This window comes from Peromyscus eremicus, chromosome 8a, assembly GCF_949786415.1.
Source record: "Peromyscus eremicus chromosome 8a, PerEre_H2_v1, whole genome shotgun sequence".
Classification (NCBI taxonomy): domain Eukaryota; kingdom Metazoa; phylum Chordata; class Mammalia; order Rodentia; family Cricetidae; genus Peromyscus; species Peromyscus eremicus.
Window position 1 is genome coordinate 34,026,250 of NC_081423.1, and position 27,959 is coordinate 34,054,208.

Consider the following 27,959-nt stretch of genomic DNA (forward strand, 5'->3'; position numbering starts at 1 on the left):
CAAGGGTTGCCAGGAGAAAGCTGGGGAGGCTCTTAGGCAAGTGCATTCAAAAGGACTACTGGGCGCTGGTGTGATGGCTCAGCTGGTTAAAATGTTTTCTACCAAGCCTCACAACCTGGGTACAATCTCCAGGACCCACATAGTGGAAAGAGAAAACCAACCCCCCTGTACACATGTGCGCATGCGCATGCTCACACACACAAAAATACATATAAAATATTAGTTTAAAAGAGAAAAAATTCTAGTGGTCAGAACAGAGAAGGAGAAAGACAGAAAGGGGAGAGGGTGTTTTGGAGACACCTGTGTGCTCTTCCTTCTGCTATCAGACCCTGAAGAATTCAAATTCCCAGGAGTCTCACGCTGGGAGAAGCTGAAGACTGAAGCCTGGTGCAGCCCGAGAGGGAGCGTGCCTCGTGCCTCGCAGGAAGAGAATTCAGTTTCACAACTTGTCTGACCACCTTGCAGGAGAGACTGGACCCCAAATGACCAGAACCACTTAGCTGTGCGTGTCTCTTTCTTCTTAAACCCAAGTCTCTGAAGATCAACTTGGGGGGTGGGGTCACTGGACCTCTTCGTTTCTCTTCTCTCTGTGGCCAGACACATTATGTAAATCTCTTTTCTCCGATTTTTACTATTATTTGTCTCTTTAATTGGCATATTGAGGATGAGTGGCCAAGGTTATTGGTGTTGCCAGGATCCAGGCTTGTACCCTTGAAACTCAGATAACCAATCTGGGTCAGGCACAATCTAAAGACAGTCTAGGGGAGAAACAGACCCAGGGAGCCAGAGACTGGGAGAGGGAAAGAGAGCCCTTCCTCCACTCGCAAGCTCTGGAGGGGATCTCTGCCCTCATCCTCATCCCTCCCCGGAATCCTTAAATCCCCTAGGCTAGCGCCCTGGTTTTGCAACAGTCGAAGATTCGTCCTACTGGCCAGAGGTTGGCTCAGGTGAGCACCGCTGGGGAGGGAGCCTAGAGTGCCCTGGGGTGGGTCCAGAGGAAGAGGTGCCCGGAACTGTGGGGTGAGGGGACAGGGCGGGATCTGCCATAAAGACCTTTGGGGGGACTCGGGTGACAATTTCAGGGAGGCTGAGAGCAGCTCTGTGGAGGCCTGGGAGAGCCGGCGGAGCTGTCTGAGCGCGAGTCACCGAGTCACCAACTTTTCCTGCCCGCCCGGTGTCTGGCCAGATTCCCAAGGTGGCATCTGAGTACAGGGTGGCAGCGGAGTCCGCTGGTGCTCAGGACTTCCCGGTGTCTTCCGTTCCCGCAGCCCGCGAGCGGATGGCGCGGCTTCGGGTGCTGCTGCTGTCGCTGGCCTGGTGGCTGTCGCAGGCGGGCGTGGCGCACGGTGCAGGCTCGGTGCGCCTGGCAGGCGGCCTGACGCTGGGCGGCCTGTTCCCGGTGCACGCGCGGGGAGCGGCGGGGCGTGCGTGCGGGGCGCTGAAGAAGGAGCAGGGCGTGCACCGGCTGGAGGCGATGCTCTACGCGCTGGACCGCGTCAATGCCGACCCGGAGCTGCTGCCCGGGGTGCGGTTGGGCGCGCGGCTGCTCGACACCTGTTCGCGGGACACCTACGCGCTGGAGCAGGCGCTGAGCTTCGTGCAGGCGCTCATCCGAGGGCGCGGCGACGGCGACGAGGCCAGCGTTCGCTGCCCCGGGGGCGTCCCCCCGCTGCGCACCGCGCCCCCAGAGCGCGTGGTGGCCGTGGTGGGCGCCTCGGCTAGCTCCGTGTCCATCATGGTCGCCAACGTCTTGCGTCTGTTTGCGGTGAGGGTTCGCGTCTGCCACTCATGCACCCTCCCAGGTGGCTGATGCCTTTACTTCCTTCTGGAAGAGTCTGTTTTGAGCGCTCCAGCTCATCCAGATTAAAAAGCTGCTGCCCACTGGGGCACATCAATTTTCCCAGCTTGGCTTGTCTGTCTGCTCTGCCGCCTGGCTGACCTAAGCTGGCATCTTTCGTGAAGGGTGTCCCTTTCCCCAGCAGTCTATGACTCAAACCAGACTAAGGGCAGATTGGCTAAGTAAGGGCAGATTAGACCTCAGTCCCCAATTGCCCACTCATTCATGTTCTGCTGATACCCTGTACAACCCTACAAGGTGCTCCCACCCCCGAGCACTCCTGGATGATAAAGAAATTGAGATTTCATGAGAACTGGGCTCTTCCTCAGGAGCCCTTGGAAGTGGCCCTGAGCTACCATAGTGGGTACAGAATCTTGAGGGGTTAAATGCCACTGCTCTTTTTTTTTTTTTAATCTTTTGATCACCATTTAAATTCCGTTTCAAAATGCCCGCCTTTAACCCCTTCTGGTGCGCGGGGGGGGGGGGGGGGGGCTGTTAAAGACTATCTGAGCTCCCTTGTCTTGCTATACTGCTTATCAGCAAGCTCTGCATCTTCTTCGTCGTTAGGGGGCACTGTGTTCTTTGCAGTCTGAAGTGCAGCGATTGGGAGCCATAGGACCCAGGGACTCGGAGGGGGTTGTTCTGGCATTAGAGTTTGGGGGCTTTCTATAGTAGTCCTCCTGGGGACTGTGGGTGGGGTCTACTGCGCCTGAAGAAGGCATCAATTCTACTGCAAGTCGGCCCTTCTTTGTCCTCTTTTCTCTGGTTTTGCTTTCTTCATTTTTCTCTCCCTGACTCTCTCCAGTTAAGCCTCACCCCCTTCTTCTCTTCCTCCCGCCTCCCTCCCTCTTCCCTTCTCTCTTTCCCACTCCCCTTTCCTGTACTGGCACCACACTCCCCTTCAAACAGCCCTGGAACAGCCCCAGCCCCTCCTCCCGAGACTCCCTGCCACACCTTCAGCTGCCTGCTGGTCCCTCTTTATCGCCTTCCGGATCATATCTGCTTCCCTGCCAAGCCTCTCAGCCTTTTCCCTGTTTCCTCCGTTCTGGGATCCATCATTCCACACCCCAGGTCCCACTTTGCAGTGACATGGTTCGGCCCCATAATCCCTGCTCCTAATCTCTCTAATGGTCATAGATGAAACCGAGTTCAAACAAGCCTTCCCACTAGACTGTCCAGCCTGACACTCCCTCCTCTCCAGCTTGGGTTTGCTCTGATCCTAGCAGGGCCTGCCACTGAAAAAGATGACTCTCCCTCTGGGAAACAAGGCCAGCAGAAGACCCTTTCCCCTAGACCAGGGCACGTTTCCCTAAGCTCCAGTGTCCTTGTTTGGCGCATGGCCTGTGCAGCTGTCACTGGTGACTCTGCTCTAAGCCCTTCTAACCTCCCAGTCATCAGATCCATTCAAAGACAACCCACTAGCCCCACACTTCTAGCCTGTGTATGTGGCCCCTCCAACACCCCCCCCCTCCAACCTTCCAGGCCTCATCTGAGTCCCAGGTTCCTACTGTCCCCCAGGGCTATTCCCAACTTGTCTGTGACCTATGTCCTGAGCCCCATTGCCACCCTGGTCTATGGAGCCTCCAGCCACAGCCTCATTGTGTGTCCTTCCTGCTTCAGATACCCCAGATCAGCTATGCCTCCACAGCCCCAGAGCTCAGTGACTCCACACGCTATGACTTCTTCTCCCGAGTGGTGCCCCCTGACTCCTACCAGGCTCAGGCCATGGTAGACATTGTGCGGGCATTGGGATGGAACTACGTGTCTACACTGGCCTCGGAAGGCAACTATGGCGAGAGTGGGGTTGAGGCCTTTGTGCAGATCTCTCGGGAGGCTGGTGAGTAGGGAGTTGGGATGGAGGTCCCAGGCAATAGGCAGCTAACGCAGAGAAGAGCCAGGAACGAGTGGATGGGATACAGACTGGGGTGGGGGTGGGGCTGGGCTGGTCCCTGTGGCAAGCCAGAATGGTGCTCCAGGAGGGTGAGGTCCCTTTAAGGCGGTGGTTCTCGACCTTTCTAATGCTGCTTTAATTTAGTTCTTCATGTTGTGGTGACCCCCCCACCATAAAACTATTTGTATCTACTTCATAACTGTAATTTTGCTACTGTTATGAATCGTAATGTAAACATCTGTGTTTTCTGATGGTCTTAAGCGACCCCTGTGAAAGGATTGTTCAACCCCCCAGAGGGATCGTGACATGCGTGTTGAGAACCACTGCTTTAAGGGATTCAGGTCATGTTTATGGTCTGCTAGGTAGGGTCCAGGCAAGATCCCTACCCTCCAAACTCCTCAACCAAGCCCTACACTGTCACAGAAGTGGCAGCCAGGTGGGTATGTGCAAGGGTAGGTGAGAGGAGAGTTGACTTTGGTATCCCTGACATCCAGGAGGTGTCTGTATTGCTCAGTCAATAAAGATTCCCAGGGAGCCAAAGCCGGGAGAATTCCACAAAGTGATCCGGAGGCTCATGGAAACGCCTAACGCTCGGGGCATCATCATCTTTGCCAATGAGGATGACATCAGGTGGGATTGCTGGCACACTCTGTCACCATGCTCTTTGGGGGCTCTTCTCATGAGATCTCGTCCTTCCCCATTCCCAGCCAGGAGCAACTCCCTTCCTCTCCCCAAGCTCTTCCCATTGCCATCTGAAGTCTTGTGTTCAGGGCATGAGTCGGGCCTGACTGGCTGGAGATGCCACAGGCCTGGCCTGGGAAACAGGAAAAGGCTCGCTATTTTTATTGTTCACTGTGGCAGAGGGGACCGGTGGGCAGACCCAAGAGCAGAAAATGTACCACGAGGGACACACTCCCAGTAAACCCTGAAACCTTCATTGTCCATGGCCAGCTAAGGCTCTTTTCCAGCCCAGGAAGTTGGGCCTGACGCTGGCAGAGGCATTGGGAGGCATTGGTGAATGGAATGATTTCTGAGTTTTCCCAAAGGAGCTCTCTGCATTCATCCGTTGTTCTTTACTATAACAAAATATCCAAGTCTGGGTAATTTACTAGGGAAGGACGTATTTTTAACATACAGTTTTGGAGGCAGCAGGAAACCAGCTCTGCTGAGGGCCCAGCTTGCATTACGTTTTGACAAGTGTCGTCATGGGAGGAGGGAGTAGAAGGAGAAAGTGCGTGGAGAGACAGAATTCAGAAAGAAGAGGGGCTGGGATCGCTGTTTTATAACTGCTCACTTTCACAGAACCACCTCACCCTTCCAGAGGACAGGAGCCTTGTCCTCAGTGACCCCATAACCTTGCACTAGGCACCCCCTTTTGTTCACACAGGGCCTCACTATGTATCCCTGTACTTGGCTGTGTTCAGACAAGCTGGCCTCCTGAGTGCTGGGATTAAAGGCATTCAGTGTCAGGGCTGGTTTATAGGCCCCACTTCTTAAAGCTCACATCACCTCCCAGCATTTACACCGAGGTCCAAGCTTCCTCCAGATAGAAACACTCAAACCAAAACTAAACCACAGCGTCATCTGACGGCCAGTGTGGAGTGGGTTGGAGTGGACAGAGGACCAGGAAGATGGCTCAGCCAGTCAAGTGCCTGCCGCACAGGCATGAAGACCCGAGCTCAATCCCAGCAGCATGCTGCTTGTGATCCCAGGCTGGGGAGGCAGAGGCAGAAGGATCCCCTGGGGCTCCTTGGCCAGCCAGCCTGTCCGAATCAGCAAGCTCTAGGCCACTAAAGAGATCTTGTCTCAAATAAATAAATAAATAAATAAATAAATAAATAAATAAATAAGGTGTATTGGACCTGAGAAATGACACCTGAAGTTGACCTCTGGTCACCACACACATGTTCACATGTACATACAATATGTTATAACACACACACACACACACACACACACACACACACACACACACACACACACACTGGGTAGAGTCCTGATAAACAGGAATATGATGCTCATTGTGGAATAGGATGGAGGAATACTGGATGGGAGGTGACCAAGACCAAATTGGAGAAAGATCCTAGGTTGTGACTCACCTCCAGCTCTGTTCCTACCAGGAGGGTCTTGGAGGCAACACGCCAGGCCAACCTGACTGGCCACTTCCTTTGGGTTGGCTCAGACAGCTGGGGATCCAAGATCTCCCCCATCTTGAACTTAGAGGAGGTGGCTGTGGGGGCCATCACCATCTTGCCCAAAAGGGCTTCCATCGATGGTAAGTCCCCCACCCTACTCATCCTCCCAATTGTTTCCTCTTTGGGATACACATTTATGTTTGTATAGTAGGTACCACTCTCTTCTAGGAGTCCCAGATGCTGTGACTCTGAGATTCTGTGTTTATATCTGTGGAGTGTTTGAATGAGGCATATGAGGGAAAAGAACACTCAGCTCAGTGTGTAGGGCAAAGCACCTCAACAGTGTTCTGCTGTTGTTTCAAGATTCCATGCATATAGTTTGGGTTTTACCAAAGGTGATTTGAATGGGGAGGTTGGAGGGAGAGAAACCAAGGATGTGGACTGTGCTATCCTGCTGATCAAAGTGATGAGGCAAGGCCTAGCTTGTCTGCCTCCACATCAGCTCCCTCCCCACCTGCAAGGGTTCATTTTGTGAGAGGCATGCCCATTTCTCTGAATACTGAATTGAAAAATACAGCCTTGATGACAAGCTTCAGGGACCCAGTAGAGGAGGAGCTCCGTCTCCCACAGGCTTCCAGCTTTTGCAGAGTATTCACCTTCACACCCTTTCTTTTAGCTAGAATGCTAAAGAAATATCAAGTGGAAAGACTGGGCTGAGCAGAGTTTTAGCAATCAAGGCGTATCATCAGAAGAGGTCTAGATGTGGGTGGTATCAGGTGTGGAGTAGTGAGCCAATGGTGTTCTCAAAGCCTTGGAGTCTGCTTCCCTTTCTTTTCTAAAGCTTGCTTTCTTTTGTGCCTCTGGCCTCAAGTTCACAAGATGGATAGTGAAGTCCTGCCCATTATGTAACCATAGCAACATCCTAATGGGGACAGAAAGGGCAGTGATAAATTCTTTAAGGATGCAGATTTCACTCTGGAGTTCTCATGTATCATCACCCCCCCCCCATTTTCGTGTGTGTGTGTGTGTGTGTGTGTGTGTGTGTGTGTGTGTGTGTACATGATGCACGCTATGTGCGTACATGTGGCAATAGGATGCACATGTATGTGTGTGCATGTGGAGGTCTAAGGTTGATGTCAGGAATCATCCTCAGTTATTTTTCCACCTTATTCATTGAGGCAAGGCCTCTCAATCCAATCCAGAGATCACCAATATGGCTAGTCTTGCTAGCCAGCTTGCTCTGGGGATCCCCGCCCCCACGCCACGTCTCTACCTTCAGAATGCAGAACTTGGTCACAGTGCCACTCCTGGAGAGAAAGTGGGCCAGTAACAAAGGGACATGAGAGAAGCACATCTGGCTCAGAAGGTCTCCCCCCTCTCACCTCTTAGGATTTGACCAGTACTTCATGACTCGTTCCCTGGAGAACAACCGCAGAAACATCTGGTTTGCAGAGTTCTGGGAAGAGAATTTTAACTGCAAACTAACCAGCTCAGGTGGCCAGTCAGACGATTCCACCCGAAAATGCACAGGTGAGCACTACCCTGGGTGGGGACGATGAGAGGGGAGAGGATGGGGAATTCAGTTTTGGTGTCCAGGGGCCAGGCACACTTCCTCCGGGCCTCCTAGGACAGGTGAGGAACGCATCGGCCAAGACTCCACCTATGAGCAGGAAGGGAAGGTGCAGTTCGTGATCGATGCGGTGTATGCCATCGCCCACGCACTTCACAGCATGCACCAGGCACTCTGCCCAGGCCACACGGGTCTATGCCCAGCCATGGAGCCTACTGATGGCCGTACGCTGCTGAACTACATTCGAGCGGTCCGCTTCAATGGTGAGTGAGTGCCTGGCCCCACAGGGTGGGGAAGTCAGTTTCCGTGGGTTGATCTGCAGCAGCTGGGACAAGTCAGAGTGGAAAAGGAGGCAGAATGGAGGAGAAGATGCCAGGACTGATCCCCTGAGGTTTGACCCAAGTGCATACCTCTGCTTTGTAACCCTCTGGGGGCTTCACCTTCAGAGCCAATTTGCAAAAGTCGGTGTTGGGAAACTGCTGTTCGACCCATCTACCAAGCCCCACAAGTCACATAGAACTCCCTGTCCACTCCACACAGCTTAGAAGACCCAGGCTCTGTGGTGGGCCTGGGGCCCAGTGTAGACCCCAGGAAGCACCCTGCTGTGGATGCACAGTCCACTCTGAGTCACAGGCTTCCAAATGTAGCCCTAGCCAGGCTCTGAGCTGCTGGGGCAAAAGGCATGGGTCTGACATGTCCCCTGCACCATCAGAAGCTGCCTAAAGTCCAGGCTCTAAGGAATGAACCTGAACAGACCCAAAGGGGTTCCCCATATGCATGTGGCTTGCAGGAGTTGTGCTTATATTCACCTACTATCCAGCATAAAATTGTACACTCTCCATCAGATTTGGGATGCCTGCTGCTTTGGTTTTGTGAGAGTTATGTAAATGTGATAGGATTGGGTGCTTGTCTGTGGAGAAACATCTGGTGTCCTGCTCCATCACTCCCCACCTTATTCCTTTGAGGCAGGGTCTCTCACTAAAACTGGAGCTAGGCTTGGGGCTAGCAAGCAATCCTCCTGCCTCTGCCCCTGAGCATTGGGAGTGGGTGCTAAGATCTGAACTCAGGTGCTCATGCTTGAGCAGGAAGGGCTCTTACCATCTCCAGCTCTGGGAGGCGTGTTTTGTACCATGTCCTCCTCATGGCTATGAGGCAGCATGTCCTGGTCTGAAACTACATTCACTGCTAATGAGTGATGCTGAACATCTGGCCAGGAACCTGTCAAGCTCTTCCGGTATCCTGGCTGGTCCTTGAGGCTTTCCAGAAAGGGGGCTTTGGGGGCTGGAAAAGCAACTGGAGATGACTGGCCTCTCCCTGCAGGCAGCGCAGGAACCCCGGTGATGTTCAATGAGAATGGAGATGCCCCCGGGCGCTATGACATCTTCCAGTACCAGGCAACCAACGGCAGCGCCAGCAGTGGCGGGTACCAGGCTGTGGGCCAGTGGGCAGAGGCCCTTAGACTGGATGTAAGTGGCAGGGACTGAGCTCCGGGTGGCGGTGAAGGGCTCTGAATCCTGGTGGTAAAAGTCAGCGGCCTGTGTTCTCTCTGCCCCAGATGGAAGCCCTGCAGTGGTCAGGCGACCCCCACGAGATGCCTCCTTCTCAATGCAGTCTCCCCTGTGGGCCTGGCGAACGGAAAAAGATGGTGAAGGGCGTCCCCTGTTGTTGGCACTGTGAAGCCTGCGATGGGTACCGCTTCCAGGTGGATGAGTTCACGTGCGAGGCCTGTCCAGGGGACATGAGGCCCACACCCAACCACACCGGCTGCCGCCCCACACCTGTGGTACGCCTGACCTGGTCTTCTCCATGGGCTGCTCTGCCCCTTCTCCTGGCCGTCCTGGGCATCATGGCCACCACCACCATTGTGGGCACTTTCGTGCGCCACAACGACACTCCCATCGTCCGAGCCTCTGGCCGTGAGCTTAGCTATGTGCTGCTCACTGGCATCTTCCTGATCTATGCCATCACCTTCCTCATGGTCGCTGAGCCTTGTGCAGCTGTCTGCGCTGCCCGAAGACTCTTGCTTGGCTTGGGCACTACCCTCAGCTACTCAGCCCTGCTCACCAAGACCAACCGCATCTACCGCATCTTTGAGCAAGGGAAGCGCTCTGTTACACCACCACCCTTCATCAGCCCCACGTCGCAGCTAGTCATCACCTTCTGCCTCACCTCCCTGCAGGTGGGTCCTCAGATTCCTCAGTAACATGGTGAGTGCATGAGGGGTGCATACATTCCTCCACCTTAAAACCCAGAGATTAAGAGACTGGGGTGCAGGTCAATTGGGAGAGGGCTTTCTTAGCATGCAAAAGCCCTGAGTTTGATTCCCCAGCACAGCATAAACCCAGCATGGTGACACACATCTGTTATCCCACTCAGGAGGTGGAAGTAGAAGGATCAGGAGTTCAAAGCCATCTTCATCTACATAGCAATTTTCAGGCCAGGTATGGCAGCACACGTCTTTAAATGAAGCACTCTGGGAGACAGAGCTCTCTATGCTGTACATAAAGAATTCTAAGCCAGGCTGGTCTATACTGTGAGACCCTGTCTTTAAAAAAAAAAGCCTTTGGAGAAGTGGAGAAGCTTTATAGAGTAAATTTTTTTCCATTTGGGTCCTGTGTTTAAAAATCTGAAGGATAGGCCAAATGTGACGGTCCACACCTTTAATCTCAGCACTTGGGAGGCAGAAGCAGGAGGATCTCTGTGAAATCGAGGCCAGCCCAGATGATACAGTGAGATTCTGTCCAAACAAACAGCAGAACAGGGCACCCTGTTTTTCTTCAGGGTTGATCACAGCTCACGTTTTAACAGCCACTTCCATTGCCAAATCTGTAGAGGAGACTGAGCGTCCGACTGTTTAGCCATGTTGTTATTGGCTCAAGTTAAATGAATGCTCCCACAGCTTGACTCACATGAGAAAACGGGGCAAGAATGTATCCCAGAGGCCGCAGTCACTGTGGAGTGTGGCATACATTCTGCTACGGCCAGCATCTCATGATGCAACCAACATTAAAAATTGGGGTTCAAAGTTCCCAGGGGTTTCTCCTTAGGTGCAGCTATTACAGTGTGGGACAGAGCTCCACAGAGCGGACGTTTTCTGTGGAGAGGGAACCAAGGCAAATGGCTTGAGGAGGGGCTGTGGGGGCTGGTGTGACAGTGTAGACCCAGCCGTGCTCTCTGTGTGCCGGCACAGCCTGGCCCACGTTGACAAGGCACGCTGTCTTGGCAGGCGAGTCCTTCCTCCTTCCTGGGGTTGTCTCCCCTGCGTTCACTTCCACCCACGGCCTTGGTTCATGCAATGGATTCTCTATGCTTGGAAGACACTAGATCTTTGCCCAGATACCGTGCCCGAGCATCCTGAGGAAGTGCCCCAAGACTCCCCTCACCCTTTGGATGGAGATGCTTACAAGATACTCAGTGTTCCCCAAACCCCCTCAAACTCATCTATCCTGTCTCATGAATTTGGATTCCCCACACCTTCAGCTTTTCTAGATGTTTCTACCGATATAGTGGCTATGTAGTGGGACTTTCTTTCTTTCTTTCTTTCTTTCTTTCTTTCTTTCTTTCTTTCTTTCTTTCTTTCTTTCTTTCTTTCTTTCTTTTAGACAAGGTTCCTCTGTGCAGCCCTGCAGGCCTGGAACTCACTCTGTAGACCAGGCTGGCCTGGAACCCATAGAGATCCTCCTGCTTCTGCGGCTGAGGTGTTGGGATTAAGGGCAAGGCCATCACACCCAGCCTCACTGCTCCTTCCCTTTGCCTACACAAACTGGTGGAACTGGGCCCTTGAAGTCCCCTCTGCATTGTCAGTTTCTCTCCATTGCTCATTTTCTCTTGCTTTATAGAAGCTTGTTACAATACGGGGTGCCGATTCCTATCAGTCACGTGGGTTGGGCCATCAGTATGAGTATGTTGTGGTTGCTGGTCATCCTGTGTGCTATCAGCCCCAGGCTCTAGTTTCTTTTGAGTGACATTTTGCTTACCCTAGGAGAAGCTTCCAGTGTTGTCCATCTGGATGGGGTGGGTTTATTTCATTAGGCCCTATTCCTGGAGCTGCTGCCTCAGGAGAGGAGTGTCCCTTCTGAGTGGACACATTACTGCAAGGGCATGTCCCTAGTTTCTCTTCTGTTGCTGTGAGAAACCATGATTAAAAGTAACTTGGTGAGGAAAGAGTTTTTTGGTTTTTTTTTTTTTTTTCATCCAATTCTTCCAGGTCATAGTCCATCATTGAGTGACGTCAAAGCAGGAACCATGGAGGAATGCTGCTTACTGGCTGACTCCCAGGCTCCCATTAAGTTACCTTTGTTATAGAACCCAGGCCCACCTGCCTAAGGATGGTATCTCCCCCACAGTGGCCTGGGCCCTCCTACACCAATCAGCAATCAAGAAAACATCCCCACCGACATGCAGACAGGCAAATCCGACAGAGGCAACGCCTCAGTTGAGACCCCTTTCTCAGAGGGCATGGCACTGGATAGCTTGCTGGATTTCAGCCCCACGCTGAACACACACATGGGTCATGCCCTCCAGGCTCTCACTTTTATGCAGACATCTTGATTCCCATTCCTCAGTTTCCTTTGGCTTAGGGTCTGTCTGTTGTCACTAGGGAGCAGCTGAAAGTCCATCTTCTCCCTGTTGGGGCTTGAGCATTAGCCTCTGGCTATGATGTGGCCATATTTTTCTTCACTGCACATTTACCCATAAGCTCATGGCATTCCGTTCATAGTTCTCTGGCTTTGGAGAGGGAGGGGGTCCCTGGAAACCAGCTTTGCCTTGTTGCTAGCTGTGTGCAAGTTAGTACTATCACACCTATAGAGTAGCATGGGTGTGAAGACAGAACATCCCTCTGGGGACTGGGTCTCATTGGTGGCACCTGCATGAGCTGTTCCTCCAAGAAGGCATCATGTCCTCATAACAGATTATGTGAGTTTCCAGTCTGCGTATGGAGAAACTGAGGAGGAGGTTCTAGAACCCTGAAGGTGCTCAGGTGTATGGCATTGCTGTTAAACCATTGGGTCAGGTTGCTGCTTACCCATGCAGCTCTGATGTGGTCCACATGTGCCTTGAGCACAACTGTCCTCTCCATCCCATCACAGGCAGGAACACACCCCTGGGTGATCCTTCTTCATGGTGAGCCTTTCGAGACTGAGCATCCAACTCAATAGGCCAAGGACATCACAGGGAATCTGACCTGCTAGAGACCTAGGTGAGGGGCTGTAATGGAGTCATCGCGAGAAGACTACACGTCCCTGACACTGTGTTGGTTCCTGCAGGTGGTGGGAGTGATAGCGTGGTTGGGAGCCCAGCCCCCACACAGCGTGATTGACTATGAGGAGCAGAGGACGGTGGACCCGGAGCAGGCCAGGGGTGTGCTCAAGTGTGATATGTCTGATCTGTCCCTCATTGGTTGCCTGGGCTACAGTCTCCTGCTCATGGTCACGTGCACGGTGTATGCCATCAAGGCCCGAGGTGTGCCTGAGACCTTCAATGAGGCCAAGCCCATCGGCTTCACCATGTACACCACCTGTATTATCTGGCTGGCTTTTGTTCCCATCTTCTTTGGCACCGCCCAGTCGGCCGAGAAGGTAACCGTGTCCCGCAGAAGGCTTTTCCTGCCCACCCCTCCCCCCCACTGAAGCCATGGTCCAGGAGCTGGACCACCCATTCTGATGCCTCATTTGAATGACGTGGCTTGGCTGTACTCTCTCTTATAGCCCCGTGCCTGTTCGTTCACTCTTCTCTTCCTCCATCCACTCATCCATCCTTCTAGCCCTCTTCCTAAGGTCTTCTCTCCCACTCTTCCTCTTTTCACTTAATTTCTTCCTATAGTTTATGCTGCTTACCTCGTTAATCTCCCGGCCAATTGCTTGACTCTTTCTCTGGTCACCTGATCATGACCAGAGAGCATTTGTTTGTTCACCTGGGCCGTCGTGTGGCGTTTTTGTTATCCGCTCCTTTTTGAAAGCCTTGTCTGTTCCCTCATTTCTGTATTTGAAAACCCGTTCACTCATTTACTCATTAATACATTCTGGCTCTTTAGGAGTGGGAGCCTTTCCCAAGTGCCGCCCTCTTCTTTTTTTTTTGTAATTTGAAAATGATTTATTTTTATTTTGCGTATGCCTGCTTGTTTGTATGTATATCATATGCAGGAGCCCTTGGAGGCCAGAAAAGGCCATCGGTCCTCTAGAACAGGGGGTATGGGTGGTTGTTAGCCGCCTAGTGTTGTCCTGAACCCGTATACTCCACAAGAGCAGCAAGTGCCCTTAACTGCTAAATTGTAAAGGGATTTTTTTTAACGTGTATGATTTCCCTCTCTGTCTCTGTCTCTGTCTCTGTCTCTGTCTGTATGTGTGTGTGTGTGTGTGTGTGTGTGTGTGTGTGTGTGTGTGTGTGTGTTGTGTGCCAGTGCACGCACACGTACCACAGTACAAATTATGTAGATTGTAGGACAACTCTCCGGAGTCAGTTCTCTTCTCTCCAACTCGGGTTCACAGGCTTGATGGCAAATGCCTTCACCACTGAGCCACCTCTCAGGCCGACTTCCTCTTCCTTCTCAATAGCCCACTCCGTCTGTGTCACGCCACCTGTCTTCCCGCCTCCACCTGAGCCACACTGTGCCTGGCCCTTCTCCTCCTAACCTTTCCTTTTTTCCTGTTCCCGCTCACTTGACTGAAGTAACTCACCTCCCCGTCTATAGGTGGCGGGCTTGAGAGCAAACAGGACTAAGTCCAGTCTTGTTCCCTCCTCCATGCTTAGATCTACATCCAAACGACCACACTGACTGTGTCCCTGAGCCTGAGTGCGTCGGTGTCCCTTGGCATGCTCTACGTGCCCAAAACCTACGTCATCCTCTTCCATCCGGAGCAGAATGTGCAGAAGCGGAAGCGCAGCCTCAAGACAACCTCCACGGTGGCAGCCCCGCCCAAGAGCGAGAACACAGAAGATGCTAAGTAGCAAGGTGGAGTGTGGGTGCCACAGGTTGCTCCCTGTCCTTTCTTTGCTTCTCCTGGCTTCACAGTGGAAGCTGTGAAGGACCTACAGTGACCATCAGAGGCTGGGAATGTGTGAAGACCATGTCCAGCACAGCTAGGCATGCCTTCAGAAAGAGCTGGATCCTGAGCCATGCTGGACTTCTGCTTTCCTGGGCATGCCAACCTCATCATTCCGCCCTTCCTACCCACAATAGGAAATACTCACTTCCAGTTTCTACCTTAAGACTAAACGGATGCCTTCTGGGCAGGCATTCATAGACCATGGTGAAGTCAGGGCTTGCCAGGTCGGGTGAGATTTATCTTGATCCAACAGCATAACCTTGGGGCTTGCCAGGGTGTCAGTATGTGAGATCCACAACATGAAATCCAGGGTTAGAGCTTAGGGGATTGCAACTGCCACAAAAGGAAACCTTGGGGGGGGGTCTGTATTTAGGGAGATATCATTTTCGTGGCACAGAGGGGCAGAGCCTGTATGAGAGTCCTGGAAGCCAGGGTGGGCCTGCAGCATAGAGTGGGTTGAGACAGGGAACTGGGGCAGCCTTCTGTGAGGTTGTTTCCCGTTCGGTCTTCTCCACAGGGTCCTCCACAAAGTTTGGCAGCGTTTCTTTGCTGTGTATGTTCTTGTAAATTGCTCCAACCTGAAGAAATGCCAACACATTAGTGTGTGAGAGAGAATAAAGAACAACTGGACTTTGTTCAGGGGGTTCCAGGAACAGTCTTGTTTCTGTAGTGAGGATTATTATTATTGTTTTTTTCTTGAGACAAGGTCTCACTATGTAGCCCTGGCTGTCCTGAAACTATGCAGACCAGCTGGCCTTGAACTCACAGAGATCTGCCTGCCTCTGCTTCCCAAGTGCTGGGATCAAAGGTGTGTGTAGCTATGCCTGGCTTAATTTTAAATAAGGTTGGCTCTAAAGGCTCTCCTGCACATGTTCTTGGAGTGCCCTCTAAAAGGTGGGTACGAGGCACATGGAGGAAGCTACTGGAGTACCATGCATGGACTTTCATTTTCTACTAATCTTTCTTTTACAGAGCTGGTGTTTAGTTAGGGAATTTTGTTTCCTGTTTTTAAATGTATTGAGTTAGCTGTTTTAACTTATTGTGAATTCTCCAGTATTTAAGGTATAGGACTAAATTTTGAAAATGAGCTGCACTTCAGTGGACAGATGCTCCAAGGTATAGTGAGTTTTGACCTGGAGGTGCAATACTTGAGCATTCTGAGACCACCACCAAAGCTTCTCTGCAGACTGTTTCTGCTGTATAGATCCCCGTACCCTCTCCATGTGTTCCCAGTTTGTCTGTCCACAGTTCAAAGCGTGGCATCGCATTTACTGCTGAATGCTTTTTGAGGCTCCTGCTAAGGCTCCTGTCCTGCCTGAGTCCCCGGAAGTGTGAAATGTGTCCTCTTGAGGAACAAGAATGTGATTGATCTCTTCCAGAGTCAGTGAGTCAAGGTCTGAATAAAGGGTTTCTTGTACTTCCTGCTTTGTGTTTCTCTGATGTGCAGTGAGTTTTGACTTCTAGTTGAACACTTTACCTTTTTACTTTTTGCATTCATGTGGTTTACCTGAGGCTCTGACTTAGAATGATTTCTAATGTTTTCTACTGACTGCACTACATGGATTCCTCACCAGATGAAGTTACCGACTAGAATCCTGGCCTCCTGCCAAATACCACACTTCCTGTCCAGTTATCCTTGTCCTCTGGTGGGAATTCCTTAATACACAGTGAGTTCCACCCGCCTCCTATGGCTTTCTCATATGCATTCCGTTGTTGGTTTTCTCCATATCACGACCAGTTTTGTACAGAGTGATAGAGCCTCTGTTATTGGGAGCTTGTCATATTGAATACATCCATGAGGTGTCTTTCCTTTCTGAATTCTTCAGTGTATCCAAGTGACTTAGTTGTGAAGTTTTTGTCACATGTATGACATGCTTGCTTCTTGGAAACTTACCCCCAATATTCCATTATACATATTGCTTTTCACTTTACTGAGTGAATTCTAGTTAACAAATATAACATTCCCCAGAAGTTTGACTTCAGTTTTCTGTTGCTTCTTTAGTATTCAGTTCGCAGAGTTTCCTCTTAAATGTAATAAAATATTCAATTGTATATAAATTTCTTCCATCATCTAAAGAATGAATGATCTTCAGAAATACCCTTAACTGTGTAGCATGGTGGTACATGCTGGATACAGTAGAGTCAGGAGTTCAAAGCCAACCTCAGCTACATGGTTGGTTCAAGGCCAGCCTGGGCTATATGAGACCCTCATTTCAAGAAACAAAGAAAATCAACAGCAAAAATGAAATACTCTTTATTATTCTGAATGCTTTTATTTCTAAATGTAAAAATTTCCCTAAATAGTTTTCATCTCTTGGGATTTAGAGGTGGGGGCTGCTTGAGTGTTAGATGGACAGAAATGAAATGCTGATAGTTTTCATTAGTATATTTGGCAATGAAGTAACTTCATCCAGGGGATCCAGCTCCCTCTCCTGGCTTCCAGAGGCACTAGGCAAGTGCAATATACATACATAAACATGCAAGCAAAGTACCCACACACGTAAATAGCAAACAGAGAAAACTTGAGATTAGGTCCGGTCTACCACTTACTAGATGGGTGACCTTGGCCAGGATAATTCATTTCTAGGTGAACAACACCACAGTCTCCTTGGAGGCATCAGATCCCCTGGAGCTAGAGTTACAGGCAGTAGTGAGCCATCTGATGTTGGTGCTGGGAGCCCAATTCCAGTCCCCTGGAAGAGCAGGAAGTGCTTGTAATTTCCGAGCTAATCTCTAGCCACCAGAAGGCCATTTGGAAAGCAGTCAGTGGACACAGAAGAAGGTGACAGGTTGGGATATGCAACTTAAGATTGCCAGGGCCAGGCAATCTTAGGTAAATGGGAAAGGAACCCAGAATAAAACCAGGGGAGTTGAGAAAAGAAGAAAACTAGAGAAATTTGAAAGGGCAGGTAGTTCCAGTGGCTGCTTGTGGGAGTCCACAAACACAAGGACACTTTAGATGGAACACCCCCCAAGCCTCCCTTGAGCAGAATGACACTGGTACTTCTGATGTGTCTTCCTGCTGGGCAGCTCAGCGGGATAAAGGAAAGCTCTGAAGGGAGGTGGCTCTTCAGCTCCCCAGAGTCCAGATGAGGAGACCAAGGAGACTGACATTGCAAGCAGGCTCAGCACTTCCTCCACACAGGCACAGGCAGGTCACCAGAAGACAGTATCCAGAGTGTTGGGAGCCGTCTCTGCACACTGTGTGGAGCCCAGAGGGCGAATGGGATGTGTAGTAAGAGCTTCTGAAGACATGCCATGGACAGCTTGCTAACTGTAATCCTGAAGGTCCCAAGCACTGGTCCTTCTGCCATGGTTTCAGTACATAAGTGGTCAGTCATTAAGACTATGACATCTAGAGATGGAAAGAATTGCTCTTCCTAGCAACTGCCTTGAAATTAACCTGACTAGCAGGGGGTGGGGAAAAGCCCTTCTCAATAACCTGAAGTCTTGTCTAAAACCAGGCAGATCAGAAGAGAGCATGTGGGAGAAAATTTTTTTTTCTGAGACAGGGTATCTCTCTCTATAGACCTGGCTGTCCTCAAACTCGGAGATCTGCTTGCCTCTACCTCCTAAGCACTGGGATTAAAGGCCTGCACCACCACTCCTGGCTAGAGGACAAACTTATCTCAAGGTTCCTGGAAATGCACTCTAGGGGTTAAAGGTGATGCTGAGGTATTCCCATCAGCCATGTAGATAGCTCATGCTACTTCAGATTAGAAAAGGACAGAATACCTAGGCAATGGCTTTCCTAGTCAAGGTGGGACAACACACTGTCAACCACCTGGTAGGACATCATAAAGCCACCGTCCAGCCAAGCACCACTACAAGACATTCAAGTTGGCCCAGGTATATTTAACAGGCTATTTACTGCCTTTCTGCTCCCCAGAAAGGGATGAGTGAATAACACGATTTCAGAAGCTACACCTGAGGAAGATAAGTTCCGAGAACAGGAGACTGTAGCCACTCTCCTAGGCTGTCACTAAGGAAAAGGAGACGGTTACCCTGACACAGGGGCAGTGCTTGCCATCTGGAGGCAGCACTTTCGTTACAAAAAGATGAACAGCAAACTCAGAAATGTGACTCTCAAGCTGGACACTTGGGAGCCCAAGGCAGGAGGATTACCATAAATTTGAGGCCAACTTGGACTTAGTGAGTTTTGGACAGGCTTGGCTTACAGAGATCTTTATCTCAAAACAAGCCAATACAAAACAAAAAGGAACTTGAAAACTCTCAGAGACTCAAGGTAAAGGCAAGGGAGGGTTTGTGTAAGGACCCAGCAGGTCATATGGATAGTGCGGAAAGCAGACCTCAGTACCAGGGAACATGGTGCTGCAGGTTAATTCACAATCTGCAAATCCAGCCACGTGAGACTGAAGATGGATGCCTGCACACACACCCTTGGTAGTGCCACGTAACTTCTTTGCATAATGGAGGACATACGTTTTCAGTCACTTAACATGAGAGGACTGGCCCACATAGGTGGGCTTTATTTGCTGAAAACTGAACTTGGCTTTGAGGTGCCCAAAGCTTCCAGGTTTATGCAACAACCTAGAGTCTGACATGATATAAAATTTCCTTTTCTTTAACTGTACCACTTTAGGGAACAAGACTGCCCAGCTTCAAAAATGGCACTTCCACAAACCAGGAAGCAGGAACTTCCCTCCTGGTTTATTGGCTCCTCCATCTTCATTGTGGAGTACATACCACCTTGCAGTAGTACAGGTCCTTTGTTCCTTTTGGTGTGGGAGAGTGTCCCCAGGGCCTGCATATAGGAAGATGCATGGTTGTGACTGGGATTTCTACAACAAAAATATTGAGGGATTAGTGATGGTGAAAGTCCCGCCTGTAGGATTAGCCTGTCACAGCCTTTTGGGACTGGATCTGGCCCTGGCTAGAGAATGTCAATGGTGCTGCTGTTCATCTCAGGACCCATGGAATTGCTTGATATGTTATTCAACACTATCAGAACAAGCGTCTTTAAGTAGTGGGATGCCCCAATGGAGGAAAAGAAATGAACTTTCAAACATATAGGCAGAACTTATAGGCATATTGCTTTTATAGAACACAGAGTTAATACCTTCAGAAACTCAGACAAAATCTGGACAAGGACCAGGATGCGCAGTTCAATAATATGGGAGTGGCAGATTGGCAGATACACTCTAATTCAGTAGCTATAGAAGACTGACCAGGAACAAGTCATGGGTCAGAGCACCTGAACACTGGCCTTAGAGCCCTTGTCTCTTGTCAGCTGTATATGGGGAGATGACAAGTCACAAAAGTGGAAGTGGCCAGGAATACCAACGACAACTAGATGGTAGGGACTATCCCACATGAAATTGATCAAGCCCCTGACTCCTGTGGACAGTGTAACTTTACTATGGTTTGGAATGGCTAGAGGGTAATGGCTACCAGGGAAAAGCCCGTATTTAGGTATTACCAGTATCGTAGTTAGCTGAGGTCTTGTACAACCGAGTGATACAATACCTTTGATGACTCTTTACCTCCAGAAAGAGACTTTGAGTTCTGAAAGCTAGATTTAGGTGTGAAATCGAGTATCATGGACATCTACCGATTTTGCAATTCAGATTTGCATTATGAATGAGGTCCATGGTGGTGATAACAAGGAACACAGTAATAATAGAGCTAAGTCAGAAGAAGGTCACACGATTCAAGTGAACCTTCCCAGGAGAACACATGTAAGAAGCAAGTGGACAGGTAAACCAGGAGATTTGACAAAAAGTGGCTGAAACAGAAGCAGAACCATGAGAAGCATGATTTAAATGATTCTTGACTCATGCATGGGTGACTGACAGCAACTTCTCTAAACTAGGCATCCGGGATGTGGGTGAGGGGAGACAAAGGGTTCTGTTAAAAATGGCAACTTTCTTATAGAAGAAAATCTAGAATAAAATTCACCATTTTCTTACTTTTCATTTGCTTCTCACTCTTAATTTTTATAATTTTATAATTATCTTAACAAATTGCAAATTTGATAAACTGACATTTATACTTTTAATGAAGTTTCATTTTGGTTCTAATACTTGGTAATTCAGGCCAATTTAAAAAAAGTACTACTATCAGTACAACTAATAGCAGTACTAAAGAGAAAGGTGTGTTTGCCATCCTTAACAGTCTCAAAACCCACGGCACCGTGAAACTTGGCTCCTAGCAAATACAACCATCCTAATAAAAGACTCCATTGTGATTCTTTATGTTTTCTCTTATATTCAATAATTAATGACATCAGTCCCACAGTACTTCCATATGAGCGGCATTCATACATATCATTTTTCTCCAATATGATGCCTCTGATGCTGGATGAGGTTTGCAGTCTGGTTGAAGGCTTTCCCACATTTGTTACATTTATAAGGTTTCTCTCCTGTGTGAATCCTCTGATGCTGAGTGAGGTGTGTGCTTCGTATAAAGGCTTTCCCACAGATTTTACATTTGTATGGTTTCTCTCTTGTATGAATTCTCTTATGTTGGGTAAGGGCTGAATGGTCACTGAAAGCTTTCTCACAGATGTTACACATGTACGGCTTCTCTCCAGTATGAATCCTCTGATGCTGTGCCAGGGCTGACTGGTCCCTGAAAGCTTTCTCACACAAGCCACATCTGTAAGGTTTTTCTCCAGTGTGAATTTTCCGATGTCTCGCAAAAGATGAATTGTCCCTGAATGCTTTGCCACATTCACTACATTTATATGGTTTCTCCCCAGTGTGAATTCTCTGGTGTTCAGTAAGGGAAGAGTTCACCCTGAAGGCTTTTCCACATTCACTGCATTCAAAGGGTTTCTCTCCAGTATGTATTCTCTGGTGCTGAAGAAAACTTGTACTCTGATTGAAGGCTTTCCCACATTCATTACATTTATAGGGTTTCTCACCACTGTGAATGTTCTGGTGTTTGGTAAGATGTGCTCTGCAAACGAAAGCTTTGTCACAAATGTTACATTGGAAAGGTTTCTCTCCAGTATGTATTCTATGATGGTGGGAGAGATGTATGTTCCGGATAAAGGCTTTTCCGCAGACGTTGCATTCAAAAGGCTTTTCTCCAGTATGGATTTTCTGGTGGTAGGTAAGTGAAGAGCTCACGGAGAAGGCCTTGCCACAGTCCTTACATTCATATGGTTTCTCACCAGTGTGAATTCTTTGGTGATGGATAAGGTGTGTACTCTGGTGAAAGGCTTTCCCACATTCTCTACATTCATAGCGCTTGTCTTTAATAGGCATTTTCTGACTTGTGTTGAGTTTTTCAGTATGAATTTTCTGATGTTTCTTAAGGGTGGAACGCTTAGAGAAGGCTTTTCCACACTCACTGCATTCCAAAGCTTTTTTGCTTGCTTGAGATTGCTGACTTTGAATGGGTAATGAGCTCCCTGTACAGACCTCAGCGGCCTCGACTTTCTGCCCACTAAGCATTGATGGAGTGCACTGTTGGGTGAGGACCACTTGCCGCAACCTGACCTCCTGACCTTCCTGGTACTGCCAGTCTAACAGGTTAGCACATTCCCAGTGAGTCCCTCTGGTGATTCTCTCCTTCATTATCCACTGATCTGATTCTTTTTTAGGAATATCTGCCCTGAGAAATTTCTTACTCGTGGTCATTGTAATCCCTCCTGAAAGATATTGAAAACAGAAACGTCACTTTTACCCTGGTGAAACAGCTTGATGGAATGAAATGAATAGCCTGTTAACAATGCTAACAAAGAAACTGCAGCTGAAGACTTAAAGTGGTAATATGAAGGGGAAGAGCCAGAGACGGGAACACAGGAGTATGGTGGAAGTTTATCTAATGCTACACCTGAGGCAGGAGTGTTTGGGAGCTCGATTTCAAAGGTTCTGCATCTGGGTTGCAATTCTGAGAACAGTATTCATTTTGTTTGTGATTAAATAGATTTTATCTGACTTTTAAAGCTCAAAAATATCTAATATAGGCCAAGCTTGATTCATGCTTGTAATCTCAACATTTGAGAAGTTGAGGCAGGTGGACCACCACAAGTTTGAGGCTAATGTGGGTTAAAGAGTAAGATTTGGGGGATGCCTGTGATTGGATTGGTGACTATCCCAGTTGTCATCAGAAAGCCTTCATCCAGTGACTAATGGAGGCAGATTCAGAAACCCATGGCCAAACATTGGGTTAATCTGGGGGAGTCCTGATAAGGAGAGGGAAGAGGGATTGTAGGAGTCAGGGACCCCTCAGGGACAACACAGGAAAACCCACAGAAAAGGGTAGCCTGACTCATGGGGACTCACAGAATCTGAACCAACAACCAGGGAGCCTGCATGGGACTGACCTAGGCCCCCTGCATATATGTGACAGTTGTGTAGCTTGGTCTATTTGTGGGACTCCTGCCAATGGGAGCAGGGCTGTCCCCGGTGCTTTGGCTGGGTCTTGGGAACCTGTTCCCCATGCTGGATCGCCCTGCCCAAACTGAATGGGGGTGGTGCTTGGTCTAACAGCAGCTTGATATGCCATGCTTTGCTGATGCCCATGAAAAGCCTGCCCCTTTCTGAGTGAATACAGAGGAAGGGTAGGTGGGGGGGGAAGGGGTGGGTTGGGGGGGGGAGGAAAGTGGGGGAGGGAGTGGGAGGAGAGGAGGGAGGGAAGGCTTCAGCTGGGCTGTAAAATAAATAAATAAACAAATTTAAAAAAAGATTTGGGGGATAAGAGATGGCTTAGTGGTTAAGAGCACTGGCTGCTTTTCCTAAAGATCCAGGTTTAATTCCTAGCACCCACATAGTGGCTAATGTATGTCTGTTACTCCAGTTCCAGGGCATCCAATGCCCTCTTCTGGCCTTTGCATGTACCAAGCACACATGTGGTACACAGACATACACACAGGAAAACACACACACACACACACACACACACACACACACACACACACACACATACACACACAAAAATAATAATAAAAATCTTTTTAAAGAAAGAGAGAGAGGATTCTGTCTCCAAAAATTAGAGAGAGAGAAAAGAGAGAGAGAGAGGGAGGGAGAGAGAGAGAGAGAGAGATCATAAATTTGGGTGGGGAGAATCTAAAAGAGAGGAGAAAAAAAACATGATCAAAATAGATAGTATGAAAAAAAATTAATGAATCAAAGAAAGCACACAAAAATACAAAAAAAGACTTAAAAATTGTTGTGGAATATTATTTTAAGATGTGTTACTTTTGTTTATGTTGCATTTGTTTAACTCTGTGAAGCTGTGTTACTGTGCCTGTCTAAAACACCTGATAGTCTAATAAAGAACTGGCCAATAGCAAGGCAGGAGAAAGGATAGGCAGGGCTGGCAGGTAGAGAGAATATATAGAAGGAGAAATCTGGGAGGAGAGATCTAAGCTCTAGGAGCCAGAGAAGGGGGAGAACTCCAGGGGCCAGCCACCCAGCTACACAGCAAGCCATGGAGTAAGAGTAAGATTTACAGAAGTACAAGAAAAGGAAAAACCCAGAGGCAAAAGATAGATGGGATAATTTAAGATAAGGAAAGTTGGCTAGAAACTAAGCCAAGCTAAGACTGGGCGATTGTAAGTAATAATAAGCCTCCGTGTGTGATTTATTTGGGAGCTGGGTGGCGGCCCCCCAAAAAAAGACCAAACACCAACCAACAACAAAAAATCTCTAATGTAGACCATACTATGCTAAGATATAAGGGGCATGTGTGTCTATGCTGTCCAGCAATAGGGTCTTTATGACAACCCCAATGTTGCCAAAACAAAACTCTGAACTTAGAGGTCAACACTCGGTGGGAAGAAACCCTCAAGACCGAAACCAATGTTTTTATGTTTTCAAGACTTATTTGAGTATTCAGATAATCAGAAGTTAACTTGCCCCCTAGGCTGCGTGAAATGCTCAAGTATACTAATGAAGTAAGGATGTTCAACTGCATATACAGAAGCAATGTCCCCAACCATTGTGACATCTACATAAGGAAAACACCAGAGTGACACTAAAGTGAGCAGAGGAACCTAGGAACAAAGTCCCCTTGCTAGACAGCATCTAGTATCTCTAGGAATCGGAATCTGTGAATCTGGGGGAAGAAGCATAATGGTCACGTACAAATGGGATTTTCAGTGGAAAAGTAGATATAGCCCCATGGATTATCTGACCAAATAATCCCTTGCTGTACATGACAATTCCACACCTAGTCACCAATCTTCTCACTTGGGCTCAGGGGTGTCATGATATTCTGCAGGCAGACTTGAGACCGTGTGCCATTTTCTGCCTTCTAACTGAAGTCTATGGAAAGCTTTGAAATACGCCATACTGAGGGCTGGATAGTAAACATGGATGATGTAGGTTCATGGAGATCCTATCGGGAACAAGCTCTCCTTAGCATTTCCCTCTCCCACTCACCCCAGATAATCTTCGATCGAGAACCACAAAACAAACACAACTTTAAAAATTATCTAGAAAAGAAAAGCGAGCAGGTGCATTGTAAGGCTTAAATCATGAGCTCGGAAGACACGCCCTTACTTTATACAGACATGGTCAACGCTAAAGTCCATCTGGGGCATCACAGAAGAGTGACAGGGGGCCAAAGGATGTCTGGAAAGTGGCTCAAGAAGTCAAGTGACCGGACCCGTAACAGGTAAAATCAGGTCTTGTCAATGCACACCACGGAACCCAGAAGACAATGAAATAACATCACAAGTGTTAAAAGAACCTCAAAAGAGAAGACCTTAGCCTGCAAAGACACGAGAGACAGAGTCCACAGCAGGCCTCTGTTCCAAGGAAACCTGAGTGTCCCTGACGGATGAAAAAAGCAAACACGTGGAAGTACAGAAATGGAGGGAATAAGTAGCAGAAAAAGTCAATTTTGGACAATAAATACCGATTACATTATATAATGATTATACTGCCTTAAGATTTGTAGAATTAAAATATACAGGAAAAAATCATGACGGAACAACACAAAAGAGGCCACAAGGGAACATTTTAATACTGAGAGGTGCCAGCACTGTCGGGGATTTTTTTTTTTTTTTTTTTTTTTGAGACAGCACAGCATCTCAGGTATCCCAGGCCAGTCTTGAACTCACTATGTATTGGACAATGACCTTGAACTTCTAACCCTCTTACCCTCACCTCCCAAGTGCTGGGATTACAGGTGTGTGACAGACACAAGGTCCGCTTTCTGCAGTACTGGGACTGAACCAGGGCTTGGTGCATGTTAGACAAGGACTCTACCCACTGAGCTACACCCCCAGTCCTGTGCGAGAATTAGAACAAGTTATTTTGGATAATTAAAAGCTGGTATTAAATATTACACATACTACTAAAAGGCAAAAGACTGTAAATCAACTAGCTAATGCAGGACCAAAGTGAAAATAAAAACAATCGATCCAAGAGAAGGGAAGAAAGACAAAAGGGGTTTCAAAGCAGGTGAACCAACAGTGTGAACAGGGAGCAGACATCCAAGTCCACACACAGAATAACCTATCTAAATAAGCAGAGCCCAGCTACAGGGCATAAGAAAAGAAACAGGAAAACATGGACACTGAAATAGAAAAGACAGAAGAATGAGAAGACTGAAAATGTAAAAGAAAGACGCTGCTTACATTAGCAGCAGACAAATCCCACAGCACTGGAGAAAGCGAAGGGCCATACTCCAGGAGCAGAATGGGACCATTCCCCACCCCCTCTGTGTGCACACCTGGGACAGGACTCAAAATGTTCCAAGTCCAAACCAGAGCGACCAGAAGGAAAGTGATCCGTGTCTACATAACTGACGCATCAAAAGGGACATCATGACGACAATTAGAAATCTTTTGAAGTCAATGATGCTGTCAGTACAGACACCAGCAGGAGCTCACAGGACAGCTAAAACTTCTGAACATAGGAAATATACTGATATATTGACTATTAACATCAAGAGATTAGAAAAAGAGAAAATTCAATCCAACAAAGAAGAAAATAAACAAGCTGTCAAGAGATTTAAAAAGCAAGAATTTAAAACCTGATCTGCCTTTAACAAGACAAGGGAAGACATTGAGAGAAGCCCACGTTACTAATGGCAGTGTTTGGCAGTGTTCATGTGAGGCACCTAAGTGGGTTTTCTTTGTGTTTCTCACTAGAGTGTATAGTACTCCAAGTGTTAAGGCAGCATCAGGACAGATACTACCTCAAAAAAAACCACAATTGAGCTGGGCAGTGGTGGTGCAGGCCTTTAATCCCAGTGTTCGGGAGGCAGAGACAGGTGAGTTTATGAGACTCTGTGAGTTTGAGGCCAGCCTGGTCTACAGAACTAGTTCCAGGACAGCCAGGGTTAGTTATATAGTGGGCCCCTACTTAAAAAAAAAAATCAAAATTGATTAAAATTTGGAAAAGAAGAAATAAAAATGTTATCATTTGACATGACTATGTTCATATAAAATGTAAAATAGGAATTCATTAGGGAATGTAAAACTAGAGTATATCACATACTAGCAACAAATAATTAGAAAGTGAACTCCCAAAAGATGAATACTTACATCAAAAGCAATAACACTGTGAAGTAAATACGGCATAACAAAAGATGAACAGGACTGTATCCCTCAGACAATAACATCCCAGAGAAATTAACAAAAACCTAAAAACAGTAGGAATATACCATAGCCAAAGGAATGGAATACTCCAAATTCCCCACTTAAAGCACACATTCTGGGAAATACTGTCGAAAACCTTAACAGGAATTTTGCAGAAACTGAATGGACAAGCCTAAAGTTCTAAATGCAATAAACAGCAAAACTGGAAAAGCCGTGTTGACAAGTGTAAGACTCATTACCACTCTAGAGTAACCGGAAGCATTAGAATAGCATGGGATTAAACAGAGTGAAACACGATGGCTCATAAACGGACTCATAGACCAGATTATAGAACCTGGAACTGACTGACCTATGCATTAGCAGTCAGTGTATGCCTGACAAGGGGAAGGCATGGTACACTTGGGGAGAAAATGGTCCTTTTAGTAAGTGATCCTGGTCGGCTGGATACCCAGAGAGAAAATCAAACTGTGGGCCTAAACATGAAAGATAATAAAGCTGCTAGAGTGAACAGATTGTCATTAGCTTAAGACACCTTCAACAGGGACACAAGGGGCCGGGGAGATGGCTAGGTGGGTAAAAGTGCTTGTTACTCCAGCCTAACTCCCAGAACTCAGGTACAAGGCAGATGCAGTGGTCTGCATTTGTAGTCCCAGCACTCCTATGGGGAGGCGGGACATGGTAACAGGAGGGCTGCCTGGGACCTTGCAGGCCAGCCAGTCTGGAGCATGAGTACAACAGGAGAAACGAGAGAGACCTTGCCTCAAAAACAAGGTGAAGGAGAGAATCCAATCCTGAAAAGCTGTCCTGGGACCTCTTCCACCACTGCCCCTCCACCATACATTTTTAAAAAGACACAAGCATTAGCTACAGGAAGAAAAAGAACTGTAATACATTAAACTACCTTAAAAATTGAAAACCTGTGCTTATCAGATGGCATCGCTGTCCAGAGAGGGAACC

General features: G+C 48.2%; 2 protein-coding genes across 2 annotated transcripts in view; one reads left to right on the forward strand and one right to left on the reverse strand.

Moving 5' to 3' along the window:
• The first annotated feature begins 1,279 nt into the window (after window positions 1-1,279).
• Grm6 (glutamate metabotropic receptor 6) lies at window positions 1,280-14,381 on the forward strand. Its single transcript, XM_059269308.1, has 10 exons — window positions 1,280-1,765; window positions 3,458-3,674; window positions 4,223-4,358; window positions 5,849-6,003; window positions 7,253-7,393; window positions 7,496-7,696; window positions 8,754-8,899; window positions 8,989-9,612; window positions 12,701-13,012; window positions 14,184-14,381. The coding sequence occupies exons 1-10, from the start codon at window positions 1,280-1,282 to the stop codon at window positions 14,379-14,381; spliced, it is 2,616 nt and encodes an 871-aa protein (XP_059125291.1).
• A 5,214-nt stretch (window positions 14,382-19,595) lies between these two features.
• Znf454 (zinc finger protein 454) overlaps window positions 19,596-27,959 on the reverse strand; it is a 20,072-nt gene continuing 11,708 nt past the window's right edge. The window contains exon 5 of the mRNA XM_059269309.1: window positions 19,596-22,094. Coding sequence (XP_059125292.1) covers window positions 20,767-22,094 — 1,328 coding nt within the window. The 3' untranslated portion in view covers window positions 19,596-20,766. The remainder of the gene's footprint in view (window positions 22,095-27,959) is intronic.